The sequence below is a fragment of the Acanthaster planci genome, linkage group LG07 (genome assembly GCF_054643075.1).
Source record: "Acanthaster planci isolate LZ-2023a linkage group LG07, COTS_SCS, whole genome shotgun sequence".
NCBI classification, from domain to species: domain Eukaryota; kingdom Metazoa; phylum Echinodermata; class Asteroidea; order Valvatida; family Acanthasteridae; genus Acanthaster; species Acanthaster planci.
The window spans coordinates 15,937,913-15,953,660 of record NC_141783.1 but is presented as its reverse complement, the minus strand read 5'-3'; the positions used below and the strand labels follow the sequence as shown (position 1 = coordinate 15,953,660).

The 15,748-nt window shown below is 40.8% G+C and overlaps 1 protein-coding gene across 1 annotated transcript in view; it reads left to right on the top strand.

Annotated features, from left to right (window-relative positions):
* Positions 1–9,514, top strand: part of LOC110980329 (uncharacterized) — a 48,176-nt gene extending 38,662 nt beyond the window's left edge. The window contains exon 17 of the mRNA XM_022236914.2: positions 5,348–9,514. Coding sequence (XP_022092606.2) covers positions 5,348–5,407 — 60 coding nt within the window. The 3' untranslated portion in view covers positions 5,408–9,514. The remainder of the gene's footprint in view (positions 1–5,347) is intronic.
* Positions 9,515–15,748: the final 6,234 nt, after the last annotated feature.

The window sequence follows — 15,748 nt, the reverse complement described above, 5'->3', positions numbered from 1 at the left end:
CCAGGGGTCATGGAAGTACAGATAACAGAGACTGCACAATGCAGTGGCTGCATCCTTCATGAGGTGACTTTTAGGAAAGCTGACATTTGTGTAAAGTTGTTTTAGACGACTAGGATATATCAAAACGGCGTATTGAAATGTGAAAATCATAAGAGTTGATGAAAAGATCTGGTGTAAGTTAGGGGGAAAATGTGCTAGATTTAATACATTAGAAAGTGGGACACGGAGTGGTATAATGCTGTGTGCATGTCAGCTAGGCAACTTTGAGGGTTGACTTAGCGTTGGAGCTGTGCCTTCCTGCTGCTATGATGCTTAGCTGGTGGCCAGCATCTCAGATGTTAATGATCATGTGTTGTGAAAAGCTTTCTTTTCAACCCTTGTGTCCAGGATAGGGTATTTGGACACCTGATCAACTAGATTTACTGTAGATGTACGTCAAGGCGTAATGAGAAGGTTAAATGCTTTGATGTTGGACAGGAGGGCATATTAAAAGCACCCTTGCCAATGTTTTCAGTGAAAGTAATGGTAGCATTTCTGTAGCTTGTTTACCTTTTTGTTAATAGCAGGGGACTTAGGATCACTAAATAAGGTCTTTGTCATTATACAAACACAGCACACCAGTATTCAGAAATTGGTTGTCTGAATTAATCAGTAAATTCACGGAAAAAGAGTGTGTCAAGGTTTTGCACTGTATGCGTGTACGCACATCACCATGTTGCCAAGTGTACATCACTACAGGTTACCATTCTGTAGGTGTTGCTTACTCATAAAGCAAACATCAGTGAACTGGATAATGGACAAATTGTTTTGGGTGCCATACTTTCCAGGAATGCCCCACTGATCTATTACACCATTAAAGAGCTTTTAATCCACAGAGAAAAACAGAAATTTTCCACACTTTGCTCTACCGGTGTTACAAGCCACTGACACTGAGAAAGACCTATGTGTCTTGGATTTGATGGATCCCTGGGTGACACGTGAGATTAATGGCAATTTTTATCACGGAATTAGTCCAAGTGTCATCAAGGCTGGGCGATTGATACGCCTGAAATCATGTTTCGGTGTCTGAATCGGCAGGATGGGCTAATGTGCTCTGAGAGTAAAGTGGTTGGAAAAAAATCGTGCCCCCCATGCACGTAGTTTTGACAGTTTCAGAAGATTAATTGGATGTTGGCCAAATGCATTAAAACTGCAGGGAATGAACACTACTATTATCCAGACTCTATGTTTACCAGCTGCGATTCAAGGAAAGGGGAGAGAGAGATTTTGAAAGCGATTCGGTTATTTACGATGATGAAACACATGCAGCTTTGTTTTCCTTGTTCATGTGCAGTGACATTTGTTTGGTCAGATTTGGCTTGGATCATGGATTACATCAACTGATGGTGGAAATTTTTTTGGAAATCGCCAGTGGCCGGTTCATTGCAGAGGGAATGAATGCTTTTGATGCAATGTGATTTCCTGATGGCGTTAATCAGACACGTGAGAAGGATGTAACCAGAGAGGGATGTAATTTATGCCTGAATCATCATACCTCAGGCAGAGGGGGGGGACACAACATGAAATTATAAGCAATTGATGCGAACTCAAGCAAGTCAGAGACAGTGCCAAGAAGCTAATTGAAAGATGTGTCAAGTTACATGTAAAGGGCCAAAATTTATAATGGAGTGTGGAGGCAATCATTATATATGGCATGTCCAGGTTGTGACCCGCTGACTTACTCAATTTGTCACAAGAGGGAGGGTGTCACAGGGGGGGCCCCTGAAAAATGAAAATACATGTAAAGGAAAAGAAATGAAGAAAGGAGAAAAGGGGTTTTGGGCAATTACCTTGAAACAAATTTATTTTCAGGAATAGTTTAATATTACTTAGTGAGTTATGTTTTGTTTGCTTTTGATAATGTCTGAAGTCGAATTGACAAGTTTCTTGTTTGTTTTTTTGCATTTATATCTCGGACCATTTGGTATAACTCTGACTTACTTCAAAACATATCTTTTGTTTTGCTGCTAATCACACCTGTTTCATGCCCAGCATTTCCATGAACAGTTATCTGACACAATCAGATAAATCATTTTGAGTATTAAGGTAGATAAAACTTGTGAGCATTAATTGGAGTGGCTGTGTTTTGGTCTACGTTCAGGAGTACAAAGAAGGAAAGCATTTGTGTTGTAATGTATCCCAGAGAACTAGACAGATGTACAGACACAGTAACTAAAAGGAAAACAGAAAACAAATCAACAACAAAATACAAACAAGTTTACAAGAAGAAATAAGTTACTGCTTGTTTCAGTGGTTATGTGTCAACACCCTGTAAAGTTAATAGCCTTGAATACTTTTTTTTTATTTTATTGATTAATTTATTTTTGGGGGGGTATTTTACTGTTACTTTTAGTGTACAGGAGGGGAGTATTGTCGAGTGTTTCATGAAAATTTTTCATTGATTGAATATTTGTTTCAGCCCAAACAAATATGTGCACCGTAATGTAGGCCAAAAGTTGTATCGACTGTATTAGACAAGTTTTTTTTTTTAGGTTGTAAAAGTCATAATCCCGTTGGTTTCTTGCTGTTGATGCTGGGTCAGTATTGATAAAGCTTGCCTTCATTCTAGAGTGGTTTTGGCCATTCCGGTATAGGGGATTTCTTTTTTGGGGGGGGATCCAGTGGGAAGCATATAATCAGTTCATAAATGTGTAGTTTTCAGAGAATTCATTCTTCATACTAAACAGACTTAGTATTGAGTTAGAGATTTATAAATGTGTAACACAGCAAGTTCTGTAATACCACTTTCCTGTCAAACTGTATTGAGCCAGTATTGAGTAACACGCCATAGCTTTGCATTTCCCAGTTCGTTTCGTTTGCAGTAAACCCCAAAAATCACACAGCGTATCAACATGCCTAACATTGTAAGACAACACCGCACGTTCGGCAGAAGAGGTAGAATTGACCAGGAATGAGCTCACACATATTATTTGTGTCCCACGTTACACTGTGAACATTGAAGTCCCAGCCAAACTTTGTGCCTCTGCTGTTTCACCCTCAGTTCATGCAGTGGGTTTATAAAGCAGTGCATACCAGTGATACACAACTCTATTACATGTATTTGTACAAACTAAATTGTGTTGTGTAACACAACTGAGCAAAAACCAGTTTTCCACTGGTGTGCCTGTTTAACTGGGAACCCTTTATGAAAAGAAAAGCTCATATTCTTGTAGCTCAACTCTGTACTGCTTTTGTTTCCTGCCAAAAAAAAAACTCTGAACATTGCTGAACACTGGTTATGTAATTTCACGTGTAGTATTAACCAGCATCCAGCAGAATGCCTTGGATGTACCGGTACAAGCACTTTGCTCTGTCTCTCCCAACCAAAAACACCACTCTGTGAGTCACGCTTTGCAACTCGGTAAGGATAACCTTGGGACTTGCTACACCACGGTCAAAATTAGTCTTTCGAGCCGGCTGTGGGTTTTTATCCAGTGATGTGCATGTTGTGTATTTCGGTGGAGGGTACTTTGGATTGGCAGTGGCTCACAGACATACTCAGCATTTTGAGCATGCCATATCTCTGAAGGATGTGAGGTCCGTTGGAAGGGATTGGTTGTAACTACCCATTTCAAAAATCTATTGTATTGTACTTTTGTCTTTTTTGGAGTCTTTTGTTAACTGGCCTTTAGAGTCAGTCTGTTGAATATTTGGCTGTTGGTTTTAATTGATTTTGATAGATCTAGGACTGTTGACCATTTCGGTATTTACTCCAAAAATACACCATGACACTAGTGCATCATGTCTGTGTTTGGCAAATTATCCAAGTGCACTTTTTCCCCCTAAGCTGCAACTTTATTTGATTTCTAGTCAAGTTGTTTTGAGTCAGGAAATTCTTCCTCGCGAGATTGCCCCGTGTAGAAAGGAGAATGTCAGGGATTACCTTGGCATCCCTACTGCCTTGTCCCCTAGGTTAAACAGGTGAAACATGCACAGTGTTCCAGTGGCACTGCTGCGGATCGGATTGTCTATGCCTTTTAAAACAACTGGTAGGGCTTGCCTGTGAATATAACTCTTCAGCCTGTAGACCTCATTTGCATTGCAGAGTGCCTCTGCTTGTTTTTAAATGAATTCAGCGCAATCTGAAAGGGCCATTAAGGTTTTGTATTTTTCTTGAATCCCGGGATTCTGTGAGGAGTCACTTTCATGTTTAGATTGATCAAAAAGCCATGAATATCTCTAGAAATGTCATCAATCCCATGTGTATTGGCCAGTTGCAGTCGCTACACCCAAGAGGCCCTTTTATTTAAAGAATTATATCTGGCTAATGATGAAGATTTTATTTCTGTGACTTTGGGAGTTGCACTCAGGATTTGGACTTGATTAGGATTAGGACTGGACAGTTTTGACCGGAACTAGGACTTCACGAATACAAGACTGCTGTGAAGTTCTACATTTTGTACATCCATTCAGGATTTGGTTGAGCCCCTTCTGTGAAGGCACAGAAACTGTGCAAATTTTTAAACATCTGTTTTTCTAGATAAATTAATGGAGCTTTAAAGGACTTGAAGACTTTTACCATAACTCTTACCACATGATGTTTCAGAGGATTTTTCAGGATTTGGTAATGTGAAGACCAATCAATATTAATTACAGCTTTACATCTCTTGGAAATTTTAACATAGACTATGTGTCATTGGTTTCCTCCAAAGTAGAGGATTTGGGCAGAATTATATTAAATCACTTGAGTTAATGGCTTAACGTGTGTTAGACCAATCCATTTTTTGGGCGACCCAACTCAAGTCCCCATGGGTAACTGTAATACTCAACTCGAATTGCTGCAAGCATGTCACTCCACTCAATTCCTTCACAAGATTCATCTCGTTTCACTCATTAAGACTACTTTGTAATCCTTTATAGAATCGTGCAGCAAAAGCTGCCTGTTGGATCTATTCAGCATATTTTGAAATTTTGGGGATATCTGTCGACAAAGCTGTGCCTTATGCATGTTTTTTCATATTTGACAATTAGTGGTTGAACCCCAACCCGATCTGCATCTCTCTGTTGTTAATTTGTTAATGGCATTAAAGTATCAGTGACTTCAGAGTGACTCAAGCACAAATTTTACTTGACTTGACTGAACTGTACACTGTGACTCTCAATCCACCTTCTTGATTAATGACTTGACCTAATTCGAGGCACATCCCGATAATGACTCCATTTGAGTCTCAAAATTCAGTGACTCGTTACAGAAATGGATTCTCAAAGATGCAAGAATTTCCCCCGGCAAAAGTGCACTGGGAATTCGGCTGTGTCATGATTCAATTTGTTTTTGCTTCCCTCCTTTCTTTCTCTCCCCCCCCCATAGAGCAAACAGATCTTGACCAGCATTGCTCAGGGATTTGGGAGGACCACCTGGTTTGTCTAACCAATCATGTTCCAGGTACCAAACAGATCTCTCCATATTCCTTCAGTACAGAGACTCCTGTTGGCCGGCTCTTGGTAAGGCAAACCACCTCGTTTCAGCTTAATGTACCGGGTATTCTTGTCAATCACCACAGCACAGTACTGTAGAAAATGCCATTTGCACGTATCAGAAAACTACTTGGACATTCAAGTGCAGTGTAAACTGAGAATGCAAATGAAAACAATTGTACTTCCTGAAAAATACAGAGAATCAGCTCTGCAGTGATTCTTACTAAAATCTTCATCTAAATGAGCATATTATACATGTAGGGGGCTGAAAAATTTTCTACTTTAAAATCATTGTTTAGTATGACACTGTATATTTTCGGGTGAAAATTGTTATGAAAGAATTCTTGTATATATTTTAAAATGTACAGATATCCCTTTATTTGTCCTTCAGTCTGATGATTAGATGTTTAATATTTCATCCTTATTTATCTAGACATATATATTTATCTAGATAGGTGAATTTGTCCGGAGTAAAACAGACCTTCTGCTCATAGCACTTCAGTTGGAAATTAGTTTTGCACCTAAATCATTGGCATATTGTTTGTTTTGAAAAATTCCAACCATGTGGTTTATTAAACATTGTGTACCATCAACTATCCTAGATTCAGAGCTTAAATGAAATGTATGGCTTGGCTTCATGAGCTGTGGCACATTCAGGCAGTTTCTTAAAATTATGACATTTCATTGGACATTGTTCAAATCTCAGTGACTCAAATTGATTTCAATTTGACAATTAAGGCTGGACTGGGCCTTTTTGGCTTAATGACTCGATGCGAGTCACTTCTTAAAAATGATCTGACTCAACTAAACCCACTTTTAAAGTGATTCATGTTGACTCGAGTCAAACAATAAACCTTTGCGAGTTCAATTTGGAAACTGGTACACTGAGTTATCTGATTGCTGTTAAACACAACGATTCAATTCCACAGACTAAAGACACTGTTGCTAAACAATGTGGTTTAGGGTAAGTTTATGCATAGCCACCACCATCTCTGGAATGGACTGGTTCCTTTGTGCCCTTCTTATCCATGGAAAATGCTGTGGAAGGTGTCACATATGTAACCAAGCAAAAGCTTGTCCCGAATCATGAGGTATAGCAATAATGTCTTCAGTATGAAAAATTTAAGTTTACTCATGTGAATTTCAAGAACTCAGCTTTGATTTCACGTTTAACTCACAAAAGGCTTATTCAGTGACTCATTACAACTCTTTCCTGGTTGATGAAAAATACTAAAATTAATGATCAGAGTGCGTTTGGCAGGTATGGTACCTGTAAGTACCATAATTTCATGATGCCTTCCTTTTTTCCATTTCAGGTTATTTCTGAAATGCATGTAGGTACTTAATTATTAATGCCAAAAGCAGAAGACAGTTTGGATAGTGACGTTTCAAACAAACAGGGCAGTGATACCCTGTTATTTATGATTCTTTTGCCTTAATTTATTCTGTCCACAACATTGTGTGCAATTTTCTTGTGCTTCAGTCGTAAATAAGTCAGGATTTTTTCAAACTACAGTTTTCATGTATTTAATATATTGAGGTATAGAAAGTTATGTGATTTATGGGGAAAGTGAAATCCAAAGGTTTTTTTCGTGTAATATTTTTAATGAGCTGAATGTTAGATATTGTTAAAATATCTAATCAGTTATGTGACCTGGTATTATTATCTGGGGATATGTATAGTGTTGAAGGAGTGTTGAGTTACTTATCCCAAGAAGTTGGCAGATCTGACTACTTCCCGATGTGAAGCAGAGTGATGCAGTCAGTATCAACCCCAACCCCCTGCCACCTAGGTTTGCAAATTTTTTTAAGGGGGTTACTGAAAACAAATGGACTGCATGAATATGTTTGGCTTGACCGGCCAATCCACACCATTGCCTGAAGACTTTGCACAATTGGTCGATTCTGTAATCGCCAACTTTACTTCCCTTTTTGAGACAATCTTCCATGGACATGAAGTAGAAAGGAATGGGGATCTTGGCTGATGGTGGAAATATTGACTAGACAGGAGGTCCTTGCAAGGTTTCAAGATGGAATTTATCCCGCATTAACCACTTAGGGTCCTCCAAGTTGCATAAAAACAATGACATTTCTTAAAATAAAGATATTCTTTTACATGGCATTCATTATACGGGGATATCAGGGACTTTAAGAAACACAGAAATAAATCCCCGGCGATCAGGTGGGTCAAAATTCCATGTCAGTGGGACCTTTGCTGTTGTGCTGATGAGACTTCGTTCATTACAAAGTCTCATTGAGAAAAAGTATGTACTATCGTGTCATCCTGCCCACCTGGTCAGCAGCAAACAGAGTATTGGATGCCTGCCTCAACACGTGTACATGATCAGATTGCATCACTGTTCTGCTTTCAGCTCATGCGGGATAGTACCACGGTCCATGTTTCCTTTCTTTGTAGTGCCACTGAACTCGATCTTAGGTGTGTGGTAACTGATGGATCTCTCCTCAGAAATTATTACATCTATTGTTTGGTTATGGTTTACAAAAGGATTGCTTTTGCATATGACAAAGGTCAATTTAGTCAAAAGTAAATATTTAATCAATAATTTTGTTTGTTCAATTCAGACTGTGGTGTGCATGTTGCTTCCCTAGTGTCGTGTTCTTTAATTTGAAACTCAACACTAATCAATATGGGCATATCACAATAGCTCGCCTCCAAGAGTTTGCAAGGCATTGGATAATCACAATACTCGAATCTGTCGACCCAATGCTCGTTTGGGAAGGGTCGACAGATTTTGTGCATCGTGATTGGCCAACACATTGCAAGCTGTTGGAGGCGCACTGCGAATCACCAGTATGCATTAAGTACTCAAAAAGTCATAAATTAAAGTTTATTTTTTACAATTTAAGGGAAAGGGCATATGCATACACCATAAAGTTGTCATTGTTAAAATTACCCCATTTGTCAAGGAATGGAGTGGGTTGGCATGCCAAAATAGCGGATTTGCTTTTATTCATAACTTCCCTTTGTGAAGGACTCGGTAAAGATATGAAACGAGTGCCTAATTTAAATTACCAATGGTGTGAAAAATAATTTCTGCCACTCTTTTAGATTTGAAATTGAGTTTATTTATTTGGTACACTTTGTGCTAATAAATTACTTAAAATTAGCATTTCAATGTTATATTTGTAGAAACATTTTTAAACCAAATGTTTGGTTGAGCAAAGATTCTCATCCTGACCCTCCTGAAATATTGAGGGAAATTAACATCGGGGGATTTTTTATTACACTACATGTCTTTAAAAATCCAGAGTCTTATAAAAGCCACAGTGTTCGAATCTGTATGCCGGAGACTGCTGTAAGAAGTTTTTTTGTCAGAGATCAGGGACTGATGCTGAAATCCGATCTTCACAGTGAAGTCATCAGGTGTCGGTGATGGGAATACAAGAAACATTTTGTGTTGTCTATGAACCTGGGCACGTCAGTCTGAGAGCAGGTGAATTGTCAGAGATGCTAATGCCGGACAACCACTCACCCCCGAGTGCTGTTGCCAAGTCTTCCCTGAAACCATCTTGGCTTTTCAAAATGGCTTTTGATCGAAGTATTTACTGGAAGCATTCGCCGAAATGTGGAAAGAAAACATAAGGGGCAAGGAAATCCGTTGCGATGACGTCATAGTTGCAAGGGTATTTGAGGTGGGCAATCAGCCGCACAGTTAGAGGAGGGTCACAAGTTCAGACGATGCAGTTCCTTGGTGCATTGTTCGCGATGTGGTGTTGAGAAAAGCTTACGCTGCAAATAAAACTCCACTGTGTGCTTCATTATCGGCAACGCTGCACGCTGACTGGCACTATTTTAGGTTTTACATTCCTACGCTTGGGATTCAGTGTAGAAACCACAGCCAATTTTGCCAGTTGTTTTTGAAATGGATAAGTACATGTACTTAATGCCATGTGTAACAGCCACTGATGGGGGAATTTGTGTTTTTGTTTTTCTGAAGCAGATTTGTGTTAGACGTTACGGTGGTTGAAGAATTAATGCAATAAAAACGGTGAATATCTTCTTGGACGAATAAACTGAATTGATATCGAAATTTTAAAACCCATTGTCAATAGAGTTATTTTCTCGCCTCGTGTAAATTGACCAAAACTCTCGTATCAAACGTTACCTTTGTACGAGAACCTTTTGGCACATTCTTTGTTCTTTAACTTGTACGGGGATGCGGCGCCGAGATTCTAAACCCTGATGAACAACAACCCAATCCTGGTCCTATCATTGCCCAGCTGTAAGCCTGGGGTGCCTTTGCGTTCAAAAAACAGAAGCCAGTATCATTTATTTTAGTACTTCTGTGGCAAATATAAATATGGAATTGGCCAGAGTAACCAGGCCCTTCTCAATCGCTCACCTAAAATGTGCAAGGCTCAAAACAACCCTATTCGGAACCTTTATTTCTTCAGTTTTTATCATCTTCACGGTTAAATGTCAACTGTCTTAAATGTCACAGGTGCCTTGATAATTACTCTTTTTTTACTTTGAAATTCCTAGGCTACACATTTTCACCCTATCCACCCCCCACACCTTTTTTTGACCCGTCCCAATCCCACATGAACCTTTTGCAGTCAAGTTGTGCAGTCCTTTGCCGGACTTAACTAAAGTACTCTCAGTGCATTTCCCTGTATCTATTTACATTTTGGAGTTTCTAGAAAAAAACACGGCCTTAAGTTACCCAAGTGCCATCCTGGTTCACTGAATGATGTGATTCAACGTAAACATTCATTTATGTTATCATTACATACTGCTGGCTGCGCGTTTCCTTGTATTTACCTGCTGTCCCATTCGAAGTCGCTTCTTTCCGCCCATCTACGGAGGTATATAGCTGCCGACGCAAAAAAAAAATAATTTATCTCATTTAAACGACACAGTTATCTTGTACCCATCCACTCTGGTAATACTAATGATGTTTTAATTATGCCTTTGATGTCAAACTTTTTAGCTATCAACGTTCCTGCCTTGATACTGCAGGGCCACTGGTCATGGCAACTGCTTTACAGTGGTTATAGAGCATGAAATGTTTGTATAAGGGAATCATTGCTTAAAGGAGCAGTGATGCATTGTTGAAAAACGCCCAATATGCCCTTGTAGGTGCTATTAATACCGCTGGCTCAAAGTGATCTGCTAATTTGACCTTGGGCCCAGGGACTAGACCCCTGTAGTGATGAAAGCACTCTGCGTTTACGATGTGCTTTCCCAGCTCAGTGGACCAAGTGCCCCCAGTGGCTCCATAGAAAAATGAACATGACTTGTAAACAAAGTGTGACGTCAACAGTAGTGCGATTCACAATAGTCCTCCTCCTAGAGATTATAACGCGTTGACCAATCACAAAGCGCGAAATCTGTCGACCCTTTGCAAACGCGCATTGGGTCGACTGATTTCGCGCATCGTCATTGGCCAACGCGTTGCAAACTCCTGGAGACGCACTATTGTGAATTGCCCGTATTATCACCAATATGGAACCCTCTAATCAGCGTCATTGTTGTCATGCATATTCAACTTTTAAGACGACGGTGAAGTTCCATTCCATTATCACAGATTCACGTGAACCTACTGAGGTTTATACTTGAACCTGAAATCCTCTGTAACTGTTCAGCAAACGCAATAAGGATACACCTTTAAGGTATGTGGATTCTAATAGGGGAAGGGATTCTGATAGGTGAAGGCTATTAAATAAATACTCTTTTCCGATGCTGTTACTGTGCCCAACAACCATCAACCCCCACATGCGGTTCGATGTATGTAGTCTGGACATTACTCATTCTTTTATTAAATTAATGAGGAATCTTAATTAATTTCCAGGAAGGTCTTTTCCTGCTAAGCCCCAGGCGCCGGTGGGGGTTATGTTGACAAAGACGGCTGACACGACGTTGTATACTGTTTGCTGTTGATATTTGTTAAACCTGAAAAATGCAGTTAATTGGTCCTCGGTTCTATTGTTTGTGCGCCATGATAAAATTATCATTTGGATCTCTGCGTGGGCCAGATTTTATTTATTGGCGGGAAAGTCAAAGAAATTAATATGTTTACAAGTTAAAGGTGTTGGGAGTATTGCTGTCAGAGGGGTGGTATTGATGTTCTTTCTTTTCTTATCTTCATTACTGGAGGAAATAATGTAGAATTAAACTATGAGGGCCTTCCAAAAACTTAAAAGAACGTGCTGGAATGCTGCAAAATGTTGACATGTATCTCGTAAAATTCAAAAGGGCGCGAGCTTCTATGAAAAGCCAGTCTTCGATTTCAGTAAAATTAGATCGAACTCGCCTTGATTGCATCTATTCTGTCGTTCCTTGAAAACGGTCGCTCACCAATTCTGTCCTTGTTCGCCGCCTTATAACGAGGTCGGGGTACGAGCGAACTTACCAATCAACTTGATTAACGGGACGAATGTGGGCTTGGACCAGGAGAATGGACGATGATATGCCGAACCGAAGGCGAGGGACATTATCAGCGTCTGTTATCCTGAGCCGGTCTTTTTAATGTCCGCTTAGGGCTGGCCAAGCACATACCCAAGCATAATCCCATTCATTGATACGTTTTGAGTCCCGAAGTCAACACAAGTTTTTTAATGATAAATTGCCAACCATTTAGTTTAACAAATGTTCTTTTTTCAATATTATCCCCCTCTATGTTCCTCTCGCAAGCTGTTAACAAGCTCACATATACATGTACACCTTTTTCCTGTGATGTCACGATCGTACTGGACCTATGACGTGCTGTGACGGTATGAGTGGATAGTGTTGTGATGGTAATCCACCTATTCAAGATAAACTAGTCAAGCGTACAGCCATCGCAGTGCGCTTGCAGGTGGTTGAAGCTGCCCGTAGGAATACATGTTTATGGGATCACCGTGGCCAAGGCGGTCTACACGTGGTGGTATTGTTTACGTTTAGTCACGTGGGTGAAAAAGATCTATAGAGATGGGTACGCACGGGGCACACGGTGCGTAATCATCCTTTGCTTTATAAACCGTTTGGAATCGACCATGCGGCGGATTCTTGACCAATAGGAATGACTTAACTGTTAGACGCCCTGTGGACCCATTGATAAGTCGAAATTAACATTGGCAGCAGTTTATCCCCTTGACTTTTGACCGACTGACTGACCGTATGGCCAGTTAGTAGATAGGTGGACTAATTGGTAAAGCCTATGCACATGTTGGTAAATAGGTTGATTGGTTATTTTATTGGGTTGAGTGGCTGCCGGCAGGCCGCTATTTTACCCGCTAAATTGACAGTTTTCCAGTTAGATTGTGTGCTAGTCGCTTGTTTGCTTACAGCTGACAGTCATTTTGGCGGCTTACATGGCGTTTCGTAACGGCTTGACTGCGTTTAACTTCTGGCAAACTGCTTGTTGGCTCGATAACTGGCCGCCGTTCTAGCATATTTTGGCTGGTTCTGAGTATGTATGTATTCTGAGTATAATTATCTGGCCTGAGTGGTAGATAGACGGCCCACCAGCTGTCTTATTCCTCGGCGTATCCATTGTCCTTTTTTCATGTGTTTGAGACAATCTTTGAGACATTGTGGAAAATTAAACTTTGAGTGGTTGTATAGTGGGTTCGTATGCAGATTGTTGCGTCGCGGCTGCTAATTGCAGAAACACTTTGTGTCAGAGGCTGCCGATGATATAATGGTGTAACCACCAAATAAAATGTTGGACTGCATAAGACTGCATCATGAAAGAGGGGGAAAATATGAAAGAGGGAAAAAATATCTGTGGTAGGTCAATATCAATATTGGCAGCCATCCTGAAGAGCCACACCGGGGGCTATTTTTTTCAGGTTGGCTAGATAGTCCGTGCCATCCCAGCGAAGTTTTCCTGTCGTTTCAGTGACGCTTCTGTCGCGACTATCTGGCCGGCAGAGCCTCGTCAATTCTGTCCGCCACAATTTCTCCCCTGTTTTCCTGCCTATGGCGACAGCCAGTCTCCTTCGTTCTGAAAGCTACTTGTACACACAAATGTATATCGATGTTGCTTTTTGCCGGTGGATGGCCGTTCGGTAAAATTCTATTGCCACCAGGCAGGCGCTCTGCTGGTTGAGTGAAAGCAGTTCGACTATGGGGGAGGTTACACAGCGTCCGTGGATTGAGCGTATCCCTTCGTTTTGTTGTTGATGACAGCCTCGGGCCACGCGTGATCATTGACTCTCACTGAACATGGCAAAGCTCGTAGCGTTGTTCACTCGAGAGTCCAGAGAAAGTTCAACAAGAAATCAGTTCACTTGAACTTGGACATACACACTGCTTTTTAAACGGTTAAACATCTTGATATTTTGACAGCTTTTACAGAAGTAGGCCTATGGCTGCTTAGAAGCTTAAAGAGAGCTTGAAGGAAAGTTTATTTTTTTCTCCACGGTACCGATTTTCCTTGAGGTTTATACAGATTAACCTTAATTTTTAGGCTTTTATCGCGACGTGAGGAAACTTTTTGCAGAAAGGCTGACATATCAGAACTTTTGTATATCTAATACGTTAAATCCAGTCTTGAATTTAAACACCTAATAGCCCCCTTTAAAAACTCCTTTTAGAAAACTCGAAATATGGAAGACCTGACGTTTCGATCCTAGCAGAATATTTTTCAAAGGCAAAAACTTTTTTAAGTAAGAAATAAACTTCAGTGCGTTGACTTGCTTGCTAACACTTTGTGCGTTAAACGTTAGAGTCTACCACTGTTTGGGATATCAAGTTGCATATTTCAGGTAATAGTTCACTCCTTTACCAATAGTACATATTTAATGTGTGGTTCTTTTGTTCTTGGTATACGTTAGTGTAATTACCAAACCCTTTTTGGTCGGTAACTACCAGTCATTAAAATCTTTCCCAAATCATAATACACCTCCACTCAGCTGAAAAGATTTTCATCATGGACAAAATAAATGCCGTTTTAAACACTCCAGAGTTTGTTTTCATATCATAAGATGCCGTTGAGGCCATCCATCTTCGACCCACTAACAGCCGTCTAGCCGATGGGCAATTCAAGCCTCACAGTCCCGTCAGATGCAGTCATGCTTGCAGTTGCACACTCCTCTAAGGATATTGATCCTGCCACGAGATGCTCGTCCCAACGCCGGTTTGTAAGTTACACGGGCTTAGTTTACCCTTTGTGCACACGCGCATGTTTGTGTGTTATAGCCATAGACATTACAGGAGTGATTCTGGTCATGTCTATGGGTACGTTCGCGCAGTTACTCCTGTTAACACGAGTAGGATGCGTGCGCATTACACTTGGGTACAGGAGTATACTCCCCCTTTAGCAAGCCCCGGGCCGCACTCCAGCCGTTAAGCGCTCAGGAGTATACTCGTGATAACGCGAGTAGCTCGCTCGAACGCCCTCCATGGTGACGGCCAGTGGTTGTTGCGGCGGCCTCGTCACGCGCACGCGTATTTGGAGTAAGACAGTGTCAGCACGCCAGTCAACCCAGCCCAGGAAAGTGTCTGCCTACCGCTGGCCTCTTCTCCGAATCATGACTATTCGATGGTTGGCTGTTATAAGACGGCTCTGGTATAGATTGATCGAGGCTCGTATCCGTTTATCCGCAAAGACATGGATATAGGCCAGGGAAGATTGGAGCTTATTACAGGCCAACTCTCGGGTTACCGGGACGGCGAAGCCTCTAATTCTTTTCTTGGCGTTTATCGCCCCCCGTTCTCTCATATGCTAAAAATATTGCCGCATTGAAAGGGCTTGGCGGTGATCGTCACTGCATGAAAGGAAACTCGGGACAAGACAGAAAGTGATGAATCATTAATCCAAAAAGGGGTCAGGGATGCAAAACAACATTTCCAAGAGGTGATTAGGAAGAGAGAAATGAATGTCCGGTAAAATATCATGACATTGAGGGGAGTGTAGAACTTACTCGGAAATTTACCCCAAAATAGGACATGTTTACAATCTACGATGCCCTCAACCTAAAAAAAAACCAACCAGTGGTAACCGTTTCCAGTCAGTTTTCCTACAAACAAGGAACACTGAGATATTCGCATATACGACGGTATACCAACCGATCATAAGAAAATATTTATGAGGCTCTTACTGCGAAATGCCTCGGTACTGCGAAATGCCTCGGTACTAAGCTTGTAGGTAATATAGTACAAAAGGCACCTGCATTATGTAGCGGCTCGAGCAGCATTACGAAGAGTCGTTGCCGCCAAAATAAGAAATAAAGGAGGTTGGTCGAACCATGGTCGACCTGGCTTGCATGTAGTAGTGGAGAAGAGAAGGGATAGTAAAGGAGAATGTCCATGGTTCAAATACTGCATGGAACTTTTTTCTCTTTTTGT